The sequence below is a fragment of the Apodemus sylvaticus genome, chromosome 18 (genome assembly GCF_947179515.1).
Source record: "Apodemus sylvaticus chromosome 18, mApoSyl1.1, whole genome shotgun sequence".
NCBI classification, from domain to species: domain Eukaryota; kingdom Metazoa; phylum Chordata; class Mammalia; order Rodentia; family Muridae; genus Apodemus; species Apodemus sylvaticus.
The window spans coordinates 43,915,162-43,939,869 of record NC_067489.1 but is presented as its reverse complement, the minus strand read 5'-3'; the positions used below and the strand labels follow the sequence as shown (position 1 = coordinate 43,939,869).

At 47.1% G+C, this 24,708-nt stretch overlaps 1 protein-coding gene across 2 annotated transcripts in view; it reads right to left on the bottom strand.

The window, feature by feature from the left end:
* Window positions 1-3,087: 3,087 nt before the first annotated feature.
* The window catches only part of Acsl1 (acyl-CoA synthetase long chain family member 1), a 65,294-nt gene continuing 43,673 nt past the window's right edge, over window positions 3,088-24,708 (bottom strand). For both annotated transcript variants that reach the window (XM_052161973.1, XM_052161974.1), the window contains exons 6-21: window positions 23,231-23,330; window positions 22,850-23,028; window positions 20,034-20,066; window positions 19,839-19,890; window positions 19,302-19,375; window positions 16,978-17,055; window positions 12,659-12,793; window positions 11,305-11,439; window positions 10,193-10,288; window positions 9,321-9,393; window positions 7,604-7,692; window positions 7,002-7,118; window positions 6,168-6,311; window positions 4,827-4,928; window positions 4,656-4,727; window positions 3,088-3,910 (exon numbers count right to left, since the gene is read on the bottom strand). In XM_052161973.1, the coding sequence (XP_052017933.1) occupies window positions 3,770-3,910; window positions 4,656-4,727; window positions 4,827-4,928; window positions 6,168-6,311; window positions 7,002-7,118; window positions 7,604-7,692; window positions 9,321-9,393; window positions 10,193-10,288; window positions 11,305-11,439; window positions 12,659-12,793; window positions 16,978-17,055; window positions 19,302-19,375; window positions 19,839-19,890; window positions 20,034-20,066; window positions 22,850-23,028; window positions 23,231-23,330 (1,620 nt within the window). In that variant the 3' untranslated portion in view covers window positions 3,088-3,769. The remainder of the gene's footprint in view (window positions 3,911-4,655; window positions 4,728-4,826; window positions 4,929-6,167; window positions 6,312-7,001; window positions 7,119-7,603; window positions 7,693-9,320; window positions 9,394-10,192; window positions 10,289-11,304; window positions 11,440-12,658; window positions 12,794-16,977; window positions 17,056-19,301; window positions 19,376-19,838; window positions 19,891-20,033; window positions 20,067-22,849; window positions 23,029-23,230; window positions 23,331-24,708) is intronic.

Sequence of the window (24,708 nt, the reverse complement as noted above, 5' to 3'; positions counted from 1 at the left end):
TCTTTGTTACACCACTGCTAAAACTTTGCTCTGAACTCCAAGATTTATTGACTATTCGCTCGTGTCTAAGTCCCTGGTTTGGGGCTAAAAGTAAAGTGTTCTCGAGACTTTATGCTTCAGTCAGGGGAAGAGAGGAGAAGCAAGGCGAAAGGGGATTCTAAAAACAAAGGTAGTCTGGACTAGAAGCCACGAATGCATTAGAAATGTAATTCCCAATATTTGGAATTCCCCATGTATTTGGAAAGGTGATTGGCTCTGTTGTCACGAATGGGTTATCCACTTGTATAGTGATGGGTTATCAAAGGAATAATTTGTTTTTACAGGTAGGTCTGATAGAAAAGCAAACTCGGGAGCTGGAGAGACGACTCAGTGGTTAAGAGGACTAGTGTTCAATTCCTAGCACCTACATGGTGGCTAACACAGTCTTTAACTTCAGCTTCAGGGGATCTAGCGCCCCCTTCTTGCCTCCTTGGGCACTGCACGCATGTGGTGCTACATGGAGGCAAAAATATCCATCTACATAATAATAAAAGCAATCTTAGCCTTTCCCTCTATGGAGAGTGGTCCTGCACCACACCCAGGCTGCACCCTAGAGTGTCCCCTGATGGCAGGAGTGCAGGGAGCGCCCTTCCCAAGACTTGCCAGCTGTGCCCTGCTCCTTCACCTAGGCAAAGTCGGAAAGCTGACCCTGGTGGCACAGGTGCAGGAGAGCTGTACAGCTGGTCAACTCAGCCTCCAGCGAGGTCCAGGCCTGGGGCTTTGAGTTGCCCTGCTCCACCATCTCCCCGATCTGTGAACTGCTGGAGCCTGTCCTGCGGATACAAAGCTGCAGGATCTCCATGCCACAGGGCAACAACAGGATGTCCGAGAAGATATCTGGTGAACAGCTAGTACTGATGGCACAGCAGAAGCCAACAGGCTTCGACCCAGACCAATGACTCATTGCAACATTTACAAGAGAAGACTTCTGAACAAAAGACTGTACTGTGTGATACACCACAGCTTCCCTTGGCAAGATATTTTATATGCTTTTATTTGTTTATTTGTTTACTGTTTTCTTTTGCCAGGAGTTGTAAGGAGGGGGGGATGGGGAGATGAGTGGGATTAGGGGTGCATGATGTGAAATTTATAAACAAACGAACAAGAAGTTTAGAAAAGAGCAAGCCCGTCCTCCCTCACAGGCCCCTTAGCCTTGTAACAACCTGTACCCACCTTGGGACTCTGCAGCGTGTGCCTATCAGCCAGATGTCGTCTAATCGGATGCTCGCACATGAGAATGTCTTTAAAACCACAGCTGCACACCTGACTAAGTTAAGATGGTGGTTGCCTGTCCTCAGGCTTCCCAGGCTCTAGAACTGTGAGCTAAGTAACCTTAACTCTTTACAAACCACCCTGTCTCTGACACCATGTTACAGCAACGGAAAGCAGAACACGCTGTGTCAGATAGATAAACCTGGGCGAGAGGACGAAACCCAAACATAAACTAACCACACATCTGGAAAATTGTGGAAGACAGGCCTACACTTCCAGCTCTTCGGGAGGGTGAGGCAGGAGAGTCAAGCTATCCTTTGGCTACAGAGTGAGTTCAAGACCAGCCTGGGTTAGTGTGAACTGTAAAGTTTCAGCGTCTCTCTCTCTCTCTCTCTCTCTCTCTCTTTCTCTCTCTCCCATCTCTCTTTCTCTCTCCCCCACCCCATCCTAAAATCAAAATCACATCCCCCAACCCTCACAAACACAAATGTGAAGAGGTTGGTGTGGTAACATTCCCAAGTGGTGGAATTAAACACAACAGGTTTGAAAGAAATTGGGAACTAACAAACACTTGGTAACAAGGAGCAGGCCAGGTAAGGGGAAGACCAAGGCTGACGTAAACAAGAGAATGGCTACAACCAGTGTACTTAACCCGCCATCACTGCGGACCAACAGCCGCCAATGTCTCCTGACTCTCCTTCCACACCAGCTCTGCAATAAGGGAGAGAGAAGAAGACCCTTTTCATCTCCACTATAGTCTATACCATGATGCTCTTCCTGGAGGCCTGGGAGGGTGTGGCCAGACAAACTGGTAGAGACGTGAGGTACAGTGTCTGACGTGTCATAGAAAGACTGGACTGGAGAGAGGCCAGGGATGGCAAAGAGGCCCAGGAGAGCGCCCAGGAGCCGCCCTTCCTCAAGGTGTACACATTGGCTGTCCCAAACGTCACAATGCACTCAAAGACATTCTCCACTCACTCCAAATGCAGAAATATTTATTTTGGTTTCCTTCATTGTTTTTGGAAATTCTGTTTTGGTTTATAAAACATAGAAATAGCCAACACTGAAAGCAAACATTCAAAACCCCGTTGTGACAAATTATCGACTTCCTGTGCAATTAAGAATACGAATATGAAGTTAGGCTACCAAATAGTGTTATTACAATGACGATTCTTTAGTGCAAACCCAGTTGTGCTTCAATAACACACGCACTGTCACACAGCCAACAACAGTGGCTTCAAATGTATAAACAACAGCATGGATGGGTCAGAGTGGCAAAGACTCGTGGGAAAGTGAAATGCTGTTAATTTCCCAAATTAACTTAAAATACATATATATATATATATATATATACCTTGGGAAGTTAATCCCAGGATATGATTTTTTTTTCCAGATTTCTTCACCCCAGATTTTTGGCTTGTCAAATGCATTTCATATAAATCAGGTAGTTTTATAATAAGGATATTTACTTATTACTGTCCATTTTAATAAGTACCCATGTATATCAACTCCCTAAATAGTTTTGAAGACATGCTTTGCCTGAGTTTAATTGGGAGGAAAAAAAAAAGCAAGTTGATCACCACGTTATCATTTGCTAGGAAAACCACACTTGGAGCCCAGTGGCCGTTACAGACACAGCCGGTTCCAAGAGGAACAAGTGGACAGCGGCGGCGGAGACATCCCAGGTGAGCACGGCCGATCCAGGTCGCTCTCTGAAATACCATCTTCATTGCAGAGACTAAGGCAGGATTTCTTATAACCCCTGGGACGGAGGAGAGGGAGGCCGGGGCCAGATTTGGAGAGGAGCCTGAGGGCATCTGAGAACATCTGTGTGAGCCACCATTTTTTTTTTTTTCTGAGACCGGGCACCCACATGTTCTGAGGAGGATCTATCTGTTCTTGAGTTTACTGAAGACCTCGTGTTCCAGCAGACACAACAGGGACCGTTTGGAACAAACCAGAAAGGTCATGTGAGAGTACTGCATGTGAGGTGGTGAGGAAAAGGGAGAAGAGGGGCTAAAGAGAAACATCTCTGGTCCACTGTGACTTTCTTCAGCCTGGACAGTTGTTCTTAAAGGTTCTTAAAGGGACAGCTTCCCTCCAGTGTTCTGCACTCTTCAGAGCAGCAGACAGCTGCAGGATGTGCAGCAAGCAGCAGACATGTCGGAAAGAGTAAGTCCTAACCCCTCGGTTAGAAAACAGGAGACAGAAGTTGTAACACCCACCTTGTTGGTTGAAGAAGTCTTAAATAACTTAGCACTTTTATGGGTTCCCCTTTACAATGTTTAAGGCTCGTTTTGGAAATTGTGTGTCCCCAGGATCGTGGGCTGCAACACAGGTGACTGTAAGTAAGGCAGTGTTCCGTGCCCTCGACTATCCCTATGGTAAGACCCCGTGGACAAGTCCGGCATGGCATTTCCTTTCCCACACTTGCGGCAGGCAAAGTTACCAACGCGAAGGCCATTGGTACGAGGAGGATTGTGGAGGTGCGCCATTCTTCTAAGTATTCTTCCTCACGTTAGATCTTGATGGTGGAGTACAGTTCATCTATCTGTGACCTGAAATAGTTCCGGAGCTCTGGCCTCTTCGCCTTCAGTGTTGGAGTCAGAAGGCCGTTGTCAATAGAAAATAATTCAGGGTGCACAGCAATGCCTTTGACCTGCGAAGAAACACGGCTGTTAAAATGGACGGGACTAGAGGACAGACACACAGACGTTGTCTAAGGCGTCTAAACAAAAAGGGAGTCCTCAAAGGAGATGAAGACCATTAAGGCACCAACACACCCTCACACTTCACCGAGCTTTCTCAAGCAGTGGATGTGGGTCCCACTGGGACAGAGTTCGGGACTGTGTGGCAACCTCAGGAAAGAGAGAAATGGCTAATTGAGTCATCACCCCAGCACTAGAGAGACGGCTCAGCGGTTAAGAGCACTGCGTGCTCTTCCAGAAGTTTGAGGCTCAACTCCCAGAACACAAAGTACGCAGCTCATAACTGTCAGTAACCCATCTCCAGATCTGATATCTTTGCACTCTTCAGTACCTGTATTCATGTGTATACAAAAACATGTACACACACACACACAACCACACAGACTTACAAATAAATCTTTGAAAAAAAATCCCTTTACATCGAAGTATTCCTAGTATTTCTTTAGGCCCACTCTTCAACCTTGAAGATCTACTTGTTAAAAATCTTCAAGTCAGGGCTATAGAGATAGCTCAGGGGTTAAGAACACTGGCTGGTCTTCCTGAGTTCTGAACCACATGGTGGCTCACAACCACGTGTAATGGAACCTGATGCCCTCTTCTGTCATGCATGCACACATGTAAATGCATCAAATACATAAATAAATAAAAGTCAGACTCTGGTTAAGACTGAATCCGTGCCCATGACCAAAGCCATACCTGTTCAAATGGCTTCAGACCAGCCTCCTTCCCAAGTTTCACCATGTCTTCCAGGATAGCTTTATTGATATCCTAATAATGTAGGAAAAATCAAATTACTTTCTCTCTATCTGTAGATACCGAGGTCTGGCTGGAGAGCCGGAAGATGGCGGGGATGCTTCTGGGCCTCACCTTGTTTCTGCACAGTTCTTCAAAGGACCCTTGAAAGCCTCTCTTCTGTGCCCAGGAAGGAAGGCTCTCAACATCGGGCACCACGACTGCTATGAGAAAGGCCTGCAACACAGACAAGCGACTCACTGCTTTTCGTGCCCCACAGGACTATCTGTTCGGGATTATCTGGTAATATTATAGGTTGTCTCTCAGAATGCTATGGTTGCCTGAGCCCAGATGACGAGCTATCAGCCCTGAAGTTCAGACACAACCAGTCACTGGACAACAAAATCTAACAAGAAATCTAATTTCCACTTACTTCAACAGATACCCTTTTGCTTGGTTTTGATTTTTGCTTTGAGACCAAAGTCTCATGTAGCTCAGGCTTGACATGGCTGAGACTGGCCGTACACTCCTGGTCCTATCATTTCTTCCTCCCAAGTAGTAGGATTACAAGTGTGCACCACACCATGTGAGGCTGTGCATACTTCTGGAAATTTTATATTTAGTTAGAATATTAATTTTGGTTTTCAACATTGAATATGCTTGACTTACAACAACATTTTCTCAAAAGAATGATTTAGGATGAACATCCCAGCATGTGGGAGGCTGAGGCAGGAGGAGCTCAGGGAGCTGGAGTCTAGTCTACAGACTAAGTTCCAGGAGAGCCAGGATGACAAAGAGAAATCCTGTCTCAAAACAAAAATGTAAAACGTGGGGGTGGAGAGAGTTAGTTAAGGACACTTGAGCTCCTCCAGAGGGCCCAGGTTTGGTCCTCAGCTCCCACACGGGCTCGAGACCATCTAAACTCCAGCGCCAGGGAAGCCAATGATTTCCTCTGCCCTCCACAGGTACCATGTGGTGCAGACATACACGCACTCACACATATAAAATGAAATAATCTTTAAAAATGTAAAACTGTTATATTCCATAAATATTAATATCTTTACTCATAGTTAAATTAGAAATATACTATCAAACCCCTAGTATCTTTATCCCATTACTACTGGTACTCCAGATCAATTAACTAGAATCAAAAATCCAGAAACTGAAGAGAGAATAGCTTTGGAGGATGGGAAAGGCCACTGCAGTGAGACCCACTAGTGGTCGGTGCTAGGCCAGCCTATCACAGACGAAGGCCAATGGCACTGACTCAGGCTGTCAACCACCTTTTTGCTTTAACTCTTAAGACAAGGTCTCCCTAAGTAACCAGGCTGACCTCAAAATCCTGACCCCTCACCCTCCCAAGGGCTGGGATGTGGGCGTGTTCCACCATGCCTAGCTGCCCATCACCTTGAAAGTCCCTGTGATTCATGGCGCCGTGCAGTGGCCAGCAACAGCTCTGACCTCGGAAGAACATACCTGCAAGCTCTCTCCATGGACAAACACCTGTGCCAGGGCCTCGCTCCGCAGGTAGATATTTTCAATCTTCTCTGGTGCTATGTACTCTCCTTGGGCTAGTTTAAATATGTGCTTTTTCCTGTCGATAATCTTCAAGGTGCCATTCTGTGTTCCAGAGAGGGGTGGCAGCGGGTGAGCTCTGGGCTGGTTTCCCAACACTGGTCCCAGTGCCAGGTATCAGAAGTTGCCTAGGGTCACTTGGCCATGCAGAGGAACATTCCAGAGCCCATGTGATGCCCACTTCCCCACTTAGCATCTGACTTATTTATCATTTAGCCCCCTGTTTGACGTGGGGACACACATATCTGCTCAGCGAATGAGGTGTGTCCCCTGACAGCCAGGACCCAGTTTTACCTTTTCATAGCAATCCACAGACAAAGACCAAATCTCCTCTGCCTTTACCATTATTTAGAGGAAGGCAGGTGCTTCAGGACTTTGGGAAGAGTCAGTCCCAACACATATAAAACTGTGGGAATACTTACAAGCACCCAAATCAAGGTACTACACTTGACTACTTGACATAAACGTCCACAGGTTTTTTGCTTTGTATTTTTGTTGTTGTTGTTTGGATGTTATGGATGTTAAAGAGGAAGCAATCATCTAATTTTAGGCAGCAAAACAAAAGCATTGTGCTACAGTAAAAGTCAACATTTTAGCCAAGTGTACAGAGAATCTAAGCCTGTGTCCTGCAGGACACAAAGGAGAGGGGTCACAGGCTGTGCGTGCAGCAGGAGGGACATGTTCCTCTCTGCACCCAGACAAAACCATCTGCAAAGAGGATACGTGGCAACTTACTGGCAGCCATTTCCCAATGTCCCCCGTGTGTAACCAGCCGTCTTTATCCAGGGCTTCGGCTGTTCTTGCTGGGTCTTTCAAGTAGCCTTTGAATACATTCGCCCCTTTCACACACACCTAAGAAGAGATGGTCTGTTCACACCATTTACCAGGGATTCCCAAGAAAACTACACATGCTTTATCATGAAGCCTTTGGTCCTCTGCTCTACTGGGAATTGCCAAAGTCCCATTAGGGTCTTTGGAGACATTTCTAGTGCCCCCACTTCCTTTCCTACTGACCTCAGGGGTAGGGATAATGCAAGCCTCAGACGGGATAACACGACTTGCATAATTAGGCTTTCTAACCAGCACAGGCAAGGCCATTAGCGGCCTGGAGCCGGGGTTTGTGTGTCATGTTCTTGGTCCCAAGGAAGGACTAAAGTATCCTGTCTCCAACCCCTAGGGAGTCGGACACACATGTACCTCTGAACTGACCTGCCTGACTCCAAGCTCTCCAACAGAATGGGGCTGAAGAGCTGTATCGAGTGCTACCGGAACCGTGCTCCTAACAGCAGCTAATGCAGGAGATGCTACTCAGCAGGCACAGACAGGCCTCCACTCACCTCGCCCTCGCCCTTGGCAGCCAGGTAATTCATGTCTTCCACATCTACAAGCTTTATATAATTGCAAGGCATGGGGGCACCAACATGGCCTGCAGAGCAAACAGGAGAATCATTTAAAGCACACTGCGATGGTCTGAAGCCAGAGAACATTCACAGTGGACATGCTTCCTCAGAGTCCCAGCTGTCACAGATGCCTGCTTCTGTAATTACAGCTCCCCGCTCCTCTAGTAAAATAATTTAAGAGAGTCCTTTCACAAAGAGAGGGAAGAACACCCAAAAGTCTACTCAGGCCCTTTCCCATTTCTGAGACTTGGATTACATTTTTCAACATTTAAACTGTGGCCACTGATCTGGAGGTTGGTTAGACACCTGAGCCACGCCCTCTGAATAAAACTGTTGGCTCAGTTCCACGACTGGATTAGCTCCACCCTCCTCCCATACATTTTGGGTTTTTATTTATTTACGTATTTATTTATTTATTTATTTATTTATTTATTTGCAACTCCTTATATGGCTCAGGATGGCCTTGGTGTTCTGATTCTCCAGCCTCTACCCTGCCAGTGCTGGAACAGGCTTGGGCTACCACACCCAGTGTCAAACTCCTTAATGTTCCCGCTCTCTAAGAAAATTACAGGTAGCGCTGTGCAACCTGGTTTGTCTCTGACACATCCCTTGACTCTGGCTGGCACAGCCATTGTTTTCAGATGAGCATGGTTTTACACTGCCGTCTATTACCACAGTCAACTGAACTCTGTTGTCTCAGAGGAGGAGGGATCTGGTCTGTGCTGGCTAGTTTCTGACAACTAGACACCAACTAGGTGACCTGGAATGGGGACCTTGTAGGCAACTCTGTGGGACATCTTAATGAGTGGTGTATGTGGGGGGGGGGGGGCAGCTGAATAGGCCATGGCAGCAAGCCAGCAGACTCCTCTGCGGCCTCTGCTTCTGTTCCTGCCTTGGGCTCCTGCCCTGACTCCACTTATTGATAGATTAAGGATTAAGGATCCTGTTGAAGGTATAGAGATGTTTCCAGAGTGTCTGCATTGGTTCCTGTAGAATGACAGTATGAGGCATGGATGCTAGGGTCTATGTTACCAGATAGTTACTAGATTTATAATGTACCAAATGGTCAGGGAGGCTTATTAACTGCTGTGCAGAAGAGTCTATGCAAGGGCTTCAGAGAGAAGTACAAAGCTTTGCAGTGTGCTTTATGACCCCACGGCACAATAAGCAACATCTATAACTTCTAACACTCACACGGTGCCTATCACACACCCTTCCTACAGACCTTATCCACCGCAGGGGCCCAACAGCCCCCGCAGGCAGGCATCCTCTACCATGTTGTCTTTGAGACACAGGGCTTGTGCTCATTTCTACCAGCAGATTCAACAACTGGCTTGACACACAGACAACTGTTAATAGCTACTTTTGGGTTAAAGCCACCAGCAAATGACGAGACCCTGCTCAATCACTAGAAAATCTGCTGGAGGAGGACCCTTCTCTTCAGATGCCTCTGCTAGGGTGTACCCCAGCCTAAACACTCTGGGCACTGCAACCATTTTCTACCCAGCTCAGGATGATTTGCCTGAGGCCGAATTCCTCAAGACACATTGCATTGCAAGGTTAATGACCCAATGAGCAAGGAATCCATTTCCAGTCATCCCAACCTCCAACTCCAATGAAGAGAGCCTGGAAATGGCCCTCCCAACAACCGTACCTGCCGTCCAGTCTCCAGGCAAACTCAGGCAGCAACCCGCGGTGCACTCAGTCTGTCCGTAGCCTTCATAGAACTTAGCAAGAAACAAGACATTATTAATGCAGGGCAACCATGTCTTTGCAGGAAGTGCACAAGTCAAGTTTTACTAACTCCTGAGAAATCCTGAAATCTTTTAACTTTCAGTTTAGTAAGTACACTCAATAGTATAACATGCACCTGAACATCTTCCATGTTTACCTTCCTACTTGACTTCCTGGGCCAGGAAGGGGAAGTCTCCATTTAGTAGCCCTGCTCTGCTAAGCCAGGCTATCTCACACCTGCCCTGAGGGCCACCACAAGCCCCGCCTCTCCTCTCCTCTCAGCCCAGTGTGTGGTAGGCTTATCCCTGATGACCCATCCCACCCTAGGCCAAGCTCTAGAGCCATGGCTCAAGCCTTATGCTAGATACAATTATTTTATGCAGAGTCAAACACATACGTGGATTTATTCCTCTGGAGCTAACCTACTTTCCAAGCAAACCAAGCCATGTTCAGATGGGGGTTGGGAGGCCTCGGGAGAAGCTGGGTGAACATGCTTTGGCGGAGGACGACTGACCTCAAGTGATCTCCTCTACAGACTCGAGCGGGCTCGGGGGCCTCTTGTGGACCAGAGTAAAATACACTGTACCCGTACCTTCTACTTGCAAATGGCTGTGTTGTTTCTAAGTGTTCTCACCACACACAAAATTGACAAGTGTGTGAGGTAATTTTGTCATTACGATGGATTCGTGAACCGTGTTATAAAACGAAAACACATATACATTTTCGTCAACCAGTGAAGCAGCTCATAGCATTAGGAAGCCTGGGACACTCGGGTTGGTTGACCAGCCTCACCTGGCAGCCGAGAGCTGTCCTCAGAAACGTCAGCACTGTGGCAGACACCGGAGCTGCTCCTGTGATCATCAGCCGGACTTTCCCACCCAGGCTCGACTTGGAAGACAGAGACAAGTTGGGGTTACATATGCAGAGACAGAGCTCCTCTCTCAGACCCCTGCTTGGGACCCAGTGTCACAGGCAACCAGCCTCCTTGCAGCTGGCACAGGTGGCTTGGGGCAGAGTTCACATCAGGACCCAGGACCAAGCTCGACCCTCCCAGAGCTGAGCATTTCCTCCTAGCAGACTTGGCGCTAAGCTAAGCCAGCAACTCCGCTGCTAGAGTCGTAGGGACCATAGTTGTGGCAACTCCTACATTGTGGCATTTGGGATAGCACCTGCATTACACATTCTTAATCTCAGGCTTAAAACATTACGCTGTTCCAGAAAAGCTGAAGAAAGGCTAGAATACCCCAAATCCTTCCACCTAGATCAGCTATAGCGTTGATCAGCCACAGTTGGAGACCAGGGTTCACCTGGCAGCCCTATCCCTAACTGAGACAGGTGCCAAAGTAGAGAAATGAGTTATTTTCTCTTGGCTTGTGTGCCCATGTGTGCCTGAGTTTGTGAGTGTGTGTGTGTGTGTGTGTGTGTGTGAGTGTGTTTGTGTGTGGGAGAATGTGTGAGTGTGTGAGAGTGGGTGTTTGTGTGTGTCTGTGTGAGAGAGTGTGTGTGTGTGAGAATGTGTGAGTGTGTGAGAATGGGTATTTGTGTGTGTGTGTGCGCGTGCGTGCATGTGTGTGTGTGTGTGTGTGTGTGTGAGAATGGGTATTTGTGTGTGTGTGTGTGTGTGCCTGAGTGACTGATCCCTCAAGGCTGTGGGCATGCTAGGTAGGCATTCTACCTCCCAATGAGCTAGCTGTGTCTCGACCCCTCTTTTTACTTTGCAAGTAAGTTTCACTAAGTTTTGTAAGAGGGTTTCACTAAATTGCCTTGAACTTGCCATCTTCCTACCTAAGCCATCTAATTGGGGTTATAGACCCGCATCATTTCCCTCCCTCCTTCCCTTCCCCCCCCCCCCACACGTACACACACTTTCCATGGGAGGTATGAGAGGGGAGTGTATCTGCTACCTGTATCTTGTGAAAGATGAGTTTATCCCACAGGCTGTTGTTTCTGACGATGCCACTGCGAAGCTCCGCCTCTTTCCTTTTGGAGGCAAAGTCCAACAGCCATCGCTTCACGGAAGTGTTTGCTTGTCCAAAAATCTAATGAGGCAAGAAGTAAGGTTTGCACATCTTCTGAGACAGCCAAAACCAAGGGGGCAGAGACCAACAGGCTGGACACAGCACCCAGGGGCCTTGTGGCTGCCGGAGTGGTGGACACTGCTCTGGAAAGCCTCCAACCCGGCCCTCTAGCTATTAAGTATAAATCTGCCCTGTGGTCCAACTCTACAGTGAAAACGTGACCACAGAAACGTGTGTGCAAGTGTCTACAAACGGGGCTATTTACAAAAGCTGAAGCCATCAAATGACCATTAACGAAGGAGTGGCTAGATGCCAGGTGTTCTGACCACACCCTGGAATAGTTAATTAGATTAACCATACTCTGGAATAGTAACAAAGTTATAAAATACTGAAATGTATATTTTGAAGGTATGATATTGGTTGTTTAGGAGTCTAGCAGGCAGGAGGGCGGGGGGTGTGTCTGATAAAGAGTAGGTAAAGGGTGTTTTAAAACTGTAGCGCCGGCAAGGACATCCGTAAAGATGGCTGCACTAACGGCCCACGCTCTGGCTGCTCGGATGCCTCCTGGGGCCACAGGCCTGTACTTCACTGTGGAGAGAGCTCCACCCCAGGGCCTCACCACACACCGCAAGAGGGCCAACTGTACGCTACTTGAAATGACACCTCAGTGGAACTGTTTCAAAGACTTTTTGAAAGAACGGACTTAAAAACTACCAAGGTTCCTAGAGATGACAAAAGCGCCAGGAGGAGGAAAGTACTAGCAGTGCCCGACTGAGGACTGACCATGCCATGGGCTGGTCTTGCCCAGCTGAGCAGTCTAGTCTGAGGTGGCAGAAGCCACGTCTTCTCAGTTCCTGCTGTGGCCCTGGTACACACTGCGGTCAACCGACATTCAGGCATGTGAGGGTTAGGAGGGGGGGACAATTAATAAAACCACCTCAGAATTATCTGAGTGCTCCAACTAGTACCTGGATGAACCAGGGAGGAGGCCCAGCAGTCTGGAGGTGACTGCTGACAGATGAGAGGTGATTGACAGGCTGACCTCGCACCTCACAGCTAGGAACCTACAGTGTGCTGTGTCTCTTTCTACTCGGCTCAACGTCTGTGGAGGTGGACGTGGATATTCTGTGGGAATGAGCAGACCGTTGCTGGCCAGGGAGGGTACGTGGCTGACCCCTAGTCAGATGGGCACCAGCCCCACCTTCTTTCTGTCCCCCACCCTTTATCGCGTGGGACTCACTCTGTCAAACATCCGGTTCAGCAGCCTGGGAACCACAGGGAAGATGGTGGGCTGCAGCACCTTGAGGTCATCCATAAGCATCCTGATATCTCCTTGGAAAAATCCTATCTTAGCGCCATGACACAGCATTACACACTAGAGTGAACACAGACAGCACACCGTTAGCCTGAGAGCGCGCTCCACTGCACTCCGACACACGGTCGGGGAGCCTGCGGGATTGCAGACCGGCTTCCACAAGTCTTAAGACTTCCTAAATACGGGTGGTTTCATTTTCTTTCTTTTTTTTTTAAATACGTTTGCATTTACTTGCCTCTGTACAAACATGGGAATTTAGCATTTCCACCATCCCAATGATACAGGAGTTAGGGTAAAACCAGGAAAGGCTCTTCCTAATAGTAATGAGAAGGGCTATCTGGGGCTAACAAGCAACAGCTGTTGGATGGGTTATGCGTTATATATCCCAAATATTTTCAGCCTTCCAGGAACTTGAGAACTTATTTATTCTCAAAATAAAAACCCATCATCTCCAAACCGGACTTATTAAAATCTCATTTCCTTTTTTGAAAACGTAAAACTTTCTGAAAACACACTGAAGTGGCTGGAGTCAGGACTCCCAAGTGGGTACCAGGTTATACCCCATGAGCCTCTCCCTGTCCCCCACAAACTGCAATGACCCCCTAAACAGACTAGACAAATCACCAGCCTAAATTAAGCTAAAAATTAAAAAAACTTTCAAAAGATGACAGAAAGGCACCAATTTTAAGACAGAAACTAAAAAGTATACAACAAGGCTCAGTGGGTAAAGGTACTGGCTAGACATGCCCGGGGACCTGAGTTCGGTCCCCAGGCCCCACATGGTAGGAGAACAGAACCCACCATATGGGGCCTGGGTCAAGTTGTTCTTTGACCTCCACATTTACCCATGTATGTACACACAAAATAAATGAATAAACAAACAAATAGGAAGGAGCCACATGCAGCTTGTACAGTGTACACCGAAGTGCAGAGGAGACAGGAGACTCTAGAGGCTCAGGGACCAGTTAGTCAAGGTCGCAAAGTGGCAGAGAGACCCTGCTCTAAAACAAGGGGGAAAGGCAGGGACCACCATCTAAAGGCTGCCCTCTGACCGCCACATGCTTACAATGGAATGTGCAAGTCTGTGCCTCACCGCTACACACAACACCCTCCTCCCTCCCTCCTCTCACTCTGTGTGCGAGTGTGTGTGTGTGTGTGTGTGTGTCTGCCCCACTCCCTCCTCTCTCTCTCTCTCTTGCCCCACCCCCTCTTCTCCCTCTCTGTCTCTGCCTCCCCATTGGAAGGAGAACAAACAAAAGAAACATACAGTGGTTCCCTGTTGAGCCCCGAAGGCCACCGGCTCTGCTCCCAGCTGCACCTCTAAAGCCACAAGCAGAACCTGCAGCTCACTAATGACTCACGAGATCACGGCATACAATTTTTTTTTTCCTTTTTGAGACAGGGTCTCACTATGTTACCCTGACTGGAATATGCAGATTAGTGTGGCCTTGCATTCAGAGACATCTGCCCGCCTCTGCCTACTAGGTGCTAGGATTAAAAGTCTGTGCCACCAGCCCCAGCTTCTTCCAGTATTCCCTGTTTGTGGACTATTTGGCCCCTTTGACTACAGTCACTTGAGATGCTCCTACCTGCCTCCTACCTGCTGTGAATAGCTCTGAGTGAGCCCTGGTGTCCACGTTTGAGTCCCTGCTTTCAACACTTCTGTGTATACCCAGAAGGGGCTGGACCATATGGGAATTGTGTGTGCAGTTCATAAGATCCTGTGATGTGTAAGGAGTAAAAGATGGGCAACTGTGTCCCATATCTACCAGAGTCCTGGCACACAGCTGGTTCTCAGTAAATGTTCAAGAAGGAATATATGTTGCCCACTGTTTTTCCTCTAGTAAAAAAAACTAAGATTGTCTAAGAAAAGAAAAAGAACCCTGTGTGTGTGTGTGTGTGTGTGTGTGTGTGTGTGCAAGGGTATGTACAGGTGTGTGTGTATATGAGTGTGTGCAGAGGTATGTATAGGTGTGTGTATGTGTGTGTGTGCAGGGGTATGTACAGGTGTGTGTGTGTGTATTTGTGTGTGTGCAGGGGTATATACAGGTGTGTGTATATGTGTGTGTGTATATGTGTGTGTGTGTGTGCAGGGTTATGTACAGGTGTGTGTGTGTGTGTGTGTGTGCAGGGATATGTACAGGTGTGTGTGTATGTGTGTGTGTGTATGCAGGGGTATGTACAGGTGTGTGTGTGTGTGCAGAGTTATGTATAGGTGTGTGTATGTATGTGTGTACAGGAGTATGTACAGGTGTGTGTGTGTGTGTATGTGTGTGTGTGCCCTCAAGAGCATATGCTGGTCAGAGGACCCCATCAGTGGTGTTCCTCAGGAGACAGTTTCCTTGTTCTGAGGCAAGGCCTCTCTCTGAGACCTGGGACTCACTGATGAGGCTAAGCTGGCCGAGTAGCGATCCCTAGAGGTCTTCCACCTCACCGTGCCAGGCTTACAAGATGCCACACAATGGGCCTTTCACATGGGTTCTGGGGACAGATCTCAGGTCTTCTCACTTATGGGACAGTCACTTACCAACTCAGTTACCTCCCTGCCCTTGGTCAGGTTTTAAACTAGGTGTACAGACATGTACAGGGAATGCAGGCAAAGGTCAGCTAAACACCACCCTTTTCCCCAGGGCACACGGAACATTAGTGCAAAGATTCAGTCAATCTGTGTGTCAGCGAGAAGCACAAACACAAAAGAGAGGCTTCTTCCACAACAGGTGCCTCCCAGACTTAACAAAGTCAACAAATAAAAAGCATTTCCTTTAGAGACAGGGACTAATACAGGGACCTGCAGCTAGACAATGTGCCCAGAGTGAGGGACCTTGGAACCCGCAGTGCCCTATGGGACGCCTCCTTCAAACCCTCCCCTCAGCTCAGGGACTCTACGGACGAAGAGATGGAAAATTGTATGAGCCAATGGGGACAGAATGAGGCCTTCTAGACGCAATGGACTGACACACAGAAGAGCGCGCAGACGGCCAACGTGCACAGGGCCTGCAGCGTCTGAGCCAGACGAAGGCCCGGCACTGAAGGAACTGAACACAAGCCCCCATCCCTAACTTAGATGCTATCTTCGGTTGACAACCATTCCCAGGAAAAAATTAGTTTTCTCCAAAGAAGTTTAACCAGATATACAAATCACATAGAAGGGACGCTCGTTACCCAGTAGGTGACCAACACGCAATAAAACCAAAAGTATTTTTGGAGATGTTTTGTCTCATAATGCTTTAAAAAAAAAAAAAAAACAACCTTTACCGGCCTTTTGTTTCTCTATTATGATTTCTGATTTTGTGTTTCTATAGGTTTTCTGTGCCTGTATATGTTTTTTGTGCCCCCCCTCCACCCCGTGTGTATGTCTGTTTGCCTTGTTTTATTTTGGTTTGTTTGGATATGTTTTGTTTTGGTTTTTTACTGGCCTGTTTGTTTTCTAAAGAGAGAGAGAAAGAAGGCAAGGAGTTAGATGGTTGGGGAGGGAGGGAGTATATGGGAGATGAGGGAGGGGAAAGAGTTTGGAATATACTGTATGAAAAATTATTTTCAATTTAAAAAGGAAAAAATCTTCCTCTAATTGTTTACCTGAAACTGTGTCCTTATAGGCATTCTTTGAATGTTCATACTCTTGATTTTAAACTGCAGGATTAAAGTCCAAATACCCAGTATGGACCTAGAACACGAATTCTTATTCTTTTCAATAACCTGTGCTGCTGCTGTAATGGGGCAGAGTGAAGAACCCTGTGTGTGCATGCATGTGCATATGTGTGTGCATGTGTGTGTTTGTGTATGTGTATGTGTACATGTGTGTGTGCATGTGTGTGTTTGTGTATGTGTACATGTGTGCATGCATGTGTGTTATGTGTGCGTGTGTGCATGTGTATATATGTGTGCATGTGTATATGTGTGTGTTTGTGTGTTATGTGTGCATGTGTGCACATGTGCATGTATGTGTATGTGTGCGTGTGTGCATGTGTATATATGTGTGCATGTGTGTATGTGTGTTTGTGTGTTATGTGTGCATGTGTGCACATGTGCATGTGTATGTGTGCGTGTGTGCATGTGTATGTGTATATGTGTGCTTGTGCACGCGCATGTGCACCACACTTACCTGTAGCTGCTGTTCATACATGTGTGCCAGTGGTAAGTACGATATCTGTGTGTCACTGGCATTCAAGGTCAGTGCACTCTGGAAGACAAAAAAACTTAGCGGGGCGCACGCAGACAAGAAGGGAGACACAGCAGATGCCTACCTCTACAACGGTCTCAAACATATGGGCGAGAGGCAAGAAAGATATCAGCACATCATCTGGGGAAGCGATGAATGCACTCTGAAAGCAAGGACACCAGCAAGAAGAGAAAAGTTAAGATTCCAGGACGCCCCAGTTTCCCTCAGAGCAGTGTGCACGGCCCCTCAACACTCAGCGCAGCCTCTTCTGTCTCCATTGTTTTGCACCAAAGAATAAAAAGTGACTTTTTTTTTTTTTTAGTATTATTGGGGATGGCACTAGGGCAGTGCACATGTTAGCAAGTGCTCTACCACAGGGCTGCATCCCCTGTCCCAAAGCAACACTCAGTCAAACAGAGTGGAATTCATTCCCAATAACCAAGCACGGCCACTCTGGAACTGCTACCCACCTCCCTGTAAAGAAAATCCTGCCCAAACTGGAGTGTTGAGAGACCGTGAGCTCCACGTGCTTCCTCTTTCTGTTACAACCCCCAGTCCCAGGCAGGCTCCACTGCCCCTGAAGCAACACTCGGTCCACTCCCTGACAGGACAGCACTGTCGTAATGCAAAGGGAAGCAGGAAGAAGGTTTCCCGGGACCTTGGATCGATGGGATAAGTGGTTCTAGTGGATGAGCAGGAGCAACATTTTTATTGTTGTGTTTATCGAAAGTGTTTGATGCAACCTCAAATCTGGCTCGAAAAGATTTGTTCTCCTATAAGATCCCGACCCAGATGAGCCCACAGGCAGGTGAAGTGTGGGCACCTGGTTGTCCTGAGTGGGCATTCTCAGGGATGGGTGTGCGCAGACAGGGCTTACATGTAAGTGCATGGTATTAACACAAAGAAGGCTTGCTCACACACTCGCTGTCACACCAATCGGATGTGAGGAAAGCATGAGTATACATTGGGGTGTGTGTGTGTGTGTGTGTGTGTGTGTGTGTGTGTGTGTTAATGTGGACTGAAGCCAGGGCCTCAAACCCAGAAAGCATGCTTTCTCCTGCTGAGGTACCTTCCCAGCACCCATATTTTTAAATTTTCTGATAAACCACAAAAATCACGCTGGCATTGTGGTTAGAAGTTTTAGAGGTTGGCAGTGCTTCTTGATAGTGTAACTATTTTTCAGTGAAGTTCTGTCACCTTGAAGACCCTGAAGGTCTACTGGGTGTTCTGAATTGCACTTTAAGTGTTGGGCTTTCTCAATACAGCATACACGCCCCACCCCAACAGTAAGGGGATGCGAATAAGAAACGTGACAGTGGAGTGACATCAAGTGGACGCATCCTCAAAACTCAGCCCAGCATCCACCACAGGAAGACAGACTTCCACTTCAATAAACCACGAGGTGCAGACAGACGGTCCCCTGCCACAAGCTGGGCTACAGGATATCCCCAAGAGCCTGCAAAAGCATACCGTTAAATGTATGCTTTTAAAAGAGGGTGCCTTTGCAAAGACAGGCATGCAAAGCTATCTTTGGAGTTAGGGACTGAACTCTGCCCCTTCCCAAATTCACACAGGACAGTCCTAAGTCCTATGTATCGGGAATAGGGCCCTGATAGGACTAGATTTGGGAGTAAGTAGCTTCTGACCCAGCAGCCTGGTTTCTCTCTAGAAGAGAAAGGGACACCGGGGCACAGAAAGAGGCAGCCGCCTGCAAGCCCTAAAGAGCGCCCTCACCAGAGACCAACTTGCTGGCAACTGGTCCTGGACCTCCAGCCTCCTAAACTGAGGGAAATGAACATCTCTTGTTTAAGCCACTTGGGCTACAGTGCTTTGTAAATGGCAACCTGTGTAGACTACAACCTGTGGACAGAAAACCTTAAGAGGACAGGCAATCAACTAGAGTTTCAGACTTTAATCTTTCTCATACAAGGGGAGTCAAACGGACCGTAGGGCAGCACAGCGATTTGAAACCTTCCGCTAGCTATCTCTAACACTCCTTGGTAACGTAAAGAAATTAGGTTCCTAAGACTTTAGTAAAGGCACCGAGAGGTTTCTTCTTTGTTCCTAAAAGTACAGGGTGACATTAAAATATTCCCCCACATGAAAGCCACTAAGAGGTCCAGCTGGTGATTCATCCTAATGTCACAGTAAGCCTTATGGGCTTAAGTCCACAGGTAAAGCTTCTGAGAGAAGGGGGCTTCTGGCCTTACTACACAGGTCCAGGTCTCATGCACACCTCAGTGCTCTTGCATACTATGTGGACCTGCTGGAGGAAGAGGAGAGATTTATGACTGTCTCTCTCTCTCTCTCTCTCTCTCTCTCTCTCTCTCTCTCTCTCTCTCTCTCTCTCTCTCTCTCCTAAAGCCCATCGATGACCGTGAAGAGCCATGATAACTTCTCAAGAATTACCTCTGTCGATTTCATAAAACCTGAGCAATCGTTCATAATGTTTTGGTGAGTGATCATTGCTCCTTTGGGGTTGCCTGCAGAGCACACGGGAAAGAGAACATAGTTAGATATTCCAGCCAAGGTCGGCAGAGACCTCCTATCACCAGGGCCTCGGCTAGCTCTACAGTCGGATACCCTCTGGGCAGCCAAACTGAGGAATGCTACATTTCTGAGCACCCTGAGACCCTTTAAAGGAAACCCACTTTCTTGAAATTACCTTAAACATTCATTAAAATCTTCATGGCATCAACAGGGGAAGAAAACTGGGAATCTTATTCTGCAGAGGCACTGATAGAGTACATCTGAGGTCACTTTAAGTAATCTGAGTTAACTAGATGGCACCCCCAGATTCCGAGACTGTTCCACAGAGCAACAGGATGACCTTTCTGAGTCCACATCTATCTCTTGTTTTCTTGCTCCCACCTATAATTAGTTAATACATTTTCTAAAAGGGGGGCAGAGATCATAGACTTCCAAATACTGCTTTGAAGCGAGTACCTGTGGTTCCACTTGTGAAACAAATTATCGCAAGATCTTCAGGTTCTGGAGGCTGGAAAAAATTTTTAAAAGAGAGGGTTTGAATCCGAATACAGTATATCAATCCACAAGGTATCATCTGCATTTCCAACAGTCTCCAGTATAACTGGGCGTTGCAAAGACCAGAGCTCTAGAAGGTTGTAAAACAGTGCTTACCTTGGGCTTCGTTCTGTTAACTCTTCCAAGGTCCTTAATTAGAAGACAGAGAGAAAAACCTTAGGATTAATATTTTCTAACTACAAAGAGTATAAAGTCAGGGCTGTGGAGATGGCTTGGCAGTTAGGAGGCTGCTCTTCCAGGGGACCCAGGTTCCATTCTTAGCACCCACATGGCCAAAACCATCAGTGATTCTAGTTCTCGGGGATCCGACTGCCCTTCTCCAAACTCAGTAGATGTTGTGTTTCACGTACATGCTGGCAAAATGCCCATACACATAAACATTAAAAGGAAGTCCCCGCCCCCCCCAAGGTACTGCCTCAACTGCAGACTTTACTCACAGCTGACTAAAACCCCATTTTCAAGTTAAATGAACTTGAGCAATGTTTAGTAGCAGAAGCCATGGATAGGGTCTATTGTTCTGGGAAGCCTTTTTCCAGTTGTTCATCTCTTACATAAAACCACATAAATGGCCTTGAAAACAGATGGATTCCAAAGACAGCAAGGCCTGCTAGGCCCTCCTTGCAAGGATGCTAGGAGGGCACTCTGGAGTGGACATCTGTCTCTGGAAACAGCTGTTCCTATGCAGCCTTCTGCATCAGGTATGTGCTTCAGTTGACCACATTAATCAGCCTTCAACAACAACAACAAAAAAACCCCTTATATTCTTTTCCTAGTAAATTTGAACAGCTTGAGACTACACTGGAACCTACCACAGAATGCAAACTAGACAGGCCTGTTCACGGCTCACTGGGCTCCACCTAGCATACTTTCAATCAATTTAAATTACTTACATTACAGACCACAGATTAAAAACAAGGACACTGATGTGTAATTACAAGTCAACTAGGGTTGGGCACTCATGCACACACCTATAACATGTGACAAGAGGGCAGTCCAGGAGTTCCAGATCAGCCTGGGCAACATTCAAAGCCACCAGCTCAAAACAAAACACCAAAGCCACTGCACAGTCAACAAGGAACTAAAGCAAGGGACTTCTGCAAAGTATTTTCCATATACTCTTTACTGACTTCAAATTTCTACTTATCTGTTCAAAATTTTCTCCATTTTGTTGTTGTTGAGGTAGGAGTTCATTCACGTAGGTCATGCTAATCTCTTTTTTTAAAGATTTATTTATTTTATGTATATGAGTACACTGTAACTGTGTAGATGGTGGTGAGCCATCTGGTTGCTGGGAATTGAATGCAGAACCTCTGCTTGCTCTGGCCCCCCTTGTTTCGGCCCAAAGATTTATTTATTATTATATGTAAGTACACTATAGCTGTCTTCAGACACACCAGAAGAGGGTGTCAGATCTCATTATGGATGGTTGTGAGCCACCATGCAGTTGCTGGGATTTGAACTCAGGACCTTTGGAAGAGCAGTCAGTGCTCTTATTCACTGAGCCATGTCTCCAGTCCATGCTAATCTCAAAATAGCCAGCCCATGGTGGGGATGCCATCCCTGGGCTGGTGGTCCTGGGTTTTATAAGAAAATAGACTGAGAAAGACATGAGGAGAAAGCCAGTAAGCTGCACCCATCTCTGGCCTCTACGTCAGCTCCTGCCTCCAGGTTCCTGCCCTGAATTCCTTCAATGAGGAGCAGTGATGTGGAAGTATTAGCCAAATAAACTCTTCCTTCCCCAACTCTTTTTGGTTACAGTGTTTCATCACAGCACTAATAACCCTGACTGGGATGAAATTAATCAAGAGTCCATGAGTGAAACTCACTAACATCTATAGAAAAACCTGGGGAAAGAAATGACCAGGGTGGACGTGATGGCTCAGTGGAGGTGCTCACCGTTCAAGGCTGACCCAGTACCCAAGTGGCAGAAGGAGAGACTTAACTCCACCAACCTGTCCTCTGATACACACACTCACACACACACACACACAGACAGACAGACAGACAGACAGACAGACAGACAGACAGACGGAGAGTCAACAGAGGGACAGGTGAATGAGACAGACTTCTGTGTCTGGCTTGGTTTCAGAGACAAAGGCAGTCAAGACTAAACAGAGCAAACGAACTGGAAACATCCACCTGTGTGATGCTGAAGGTATGGTTCACTGGTACCAAGGAAAAACAAGAGTACTACAGTTCCTTTCATGAGGCTTCTGCAGGTGATATATTAAACTACTATTGGGAACTGGATATGGTATGGTGGTGAGCTTAATACAAGCCAACTTGACATAAGCTGGGGTCATCTGGGAAGAGGGAACTTCAGTTGAGAAAATGCCTCTATTAGACTGTCTACAGGCAAGTCTGTGGGGCATTCTCTTGATTACTGACTGAGGAGAGGGCTGGTTCACAGTGGTGGTAGCACCCGGGGCAGGCTGTATAATGAACAAACTGAATAAGTTATGGAGAGCAAGCTGGTTGGCAATTCCTCCAGACCTTCCTGCCCTGATGTCCTTTCATGATGAACTGCGATGGGGACATGTAGGCCACATAAACCCTTTCCTCCCCCAGTTGGTTTTGGCCATGAGTTTTAACATAGTAACAGAAACTTAACTAGGACAAGTGACTCATTCCTGTGATCCCAGCATTTGGATCCCAGAGACCAAGGTAAGAAAAGACTGCTACAAGTTCACGGCTACTCTGAGCTCCACAGTGGGTTTTGGACCAGCCTCGACTACAGAGGCAAGCGAAACAAAACCTACCAGCAACTTGTGGCATGCAAGCCTAAACCTGGTCCAGTAGGAAGATGGGAATTTTGTCCTGTATCTTTAAGTGGCTGAGTAGCCCTGGGATGACAGTTTCATTGGGTACCACATCCAGCCCTTCAGAGAAGCGGGCTGTGTGGAAGGACTCACCTCCAGAGATTTTAGGCTGATGATTTCCACCCCACACTTCTTGCCTCGCTCTACCAGATCACTGCCGAAGGAGTCCATGATGACTATGATTTTAAGGCATGGTGTTAACTTATTTTCTACACCTTCTAACAAGAGTTTGGCTTTTTCTGGCTTGTCAGCAAAAATCACAGAGAGTTCAGCTGTAAATGAAGAGGTGAAAAGGAATAAGCCCTACGATACTAAAAGCTTGACTGGACTATAAGACCCACAGATACTAGCATGCCAGGGCAATGCGTATTTAAACATAATACCCCCCCCCCTTCCAAGCAGCTATAGAAGTGTAATGTCACTGAATCTAAACCTGTACCTAGGGCTATGGTCGCACAAAGACCAAAGACGTACCTTTGTTCACTATGTAGGTGATGGCGTCGGTTCCAAGGGTGTCATAGAGCGGAACAACCACCATCGAGTAGGAGAAGCATCCCTGCTCGATGATCACCCACTGAATGGTAAGAGTCACAGAGAGAATGAGATGTCTCCCTGAATCACTGCAGAGGGCAGGGCTTAGAGAGTCAAATTAGAAGCAAGATTAACATCTTTCTCCCACTGCACTAGGTTCCAGGAGAGTTCAAAGCAAACAAAAAGACTTGCTCTTCTTTTTAAACTTTTTCCTATTCTTGAAATCTTCTTCTATCCCTTTAAGAATTACTCTAAGTTTGCAAACAATGATCTGCCCTTCCTTAAAAGAACGCTGTACTGATGAAAATGCTCAAGGAAACGACGCACGAAAGACAGTGGCTGGCTTGGTGAGTGGGGGCTGGGCGTGGCTTCTAAATGGCTATAGATGCCTTGGTGGGGAGAAACCCACGTTTATCCTATGGAAGACGGCAAAATTTGGAGCGTGGGGGTGACGGGGAGAGAACAGCAAGGGACTGTGATATCCAGGGCTGGGAGGCCAGCCAGCAGGCATGCTGGACAGAAGCCTGGCTGTGGGGTGGACTGGAGTGAGTCCGTGCCATGGGGTCTGTATTCGGGAAGGCACAAGGCTGTGAGGAAGGACAGCCCCATGGCCATGTGTAGGATGGGCTGGGAACAAGAGAAGAACACCTATCATCTTGATGAGAAAGTTGTCTTGAAAAAGAGTGACCAGGGACAGCAGTGAGACAGTAACTGGTCACCCGCCACTAACCTCAGCTGCCTAGCACCTGACTGATCTCCCAGGCACCTGTGGCACTGTCCCTCTTCAACTTCAAGACACACCCTTATCTCAGCTGTACTTTTCAAATGACACCACAGGATGCTGATCATAGCACAGAAAAGGGTACAGCGGCTGTGGGAAAGGAGCCAGCAGTCACATGCACGTGGCGTGGCCCCAGGCTGGCTGTGCCTATGGGGTTTTGTTTTTGTTTTGTTTTGTTTTGAAGATTTCCTCCGAGACGGTACTCAGGAGCTCTGCTTGGCTGGGCTCTCACCATCCTTTCCCTGTATCCACACGTAACACATTTCAGAGAGAGCATCGGTAATCTATTCCTTGAAGGAAAGGATTTGTTTTGTGGTTTATGAAGATGATAAAAATCCTACTGACGAAAAAAAGTTTGGATCTGTTACTGAGATATAAAAGAAAACCAAGCCACCCCAGGAGACTAAGCACGGGACAGCTATGGACAGTGATGCTTCTCCTCAGAACACGAGACCCGGGACAGAAGGACTCGTAAAACCAGACACAACACGGGGATAGGAGAACCGAGACGCCGTTCTGGACAAAGCACATATGAAAAAATGTGATGCTTAAATGTTTCTAAGGCAGCTACTGCTGATATAACTAATTAGCAATACTTTAAGAGGAGCGCCCCATTTCAACTCTATTATTATTATTATTA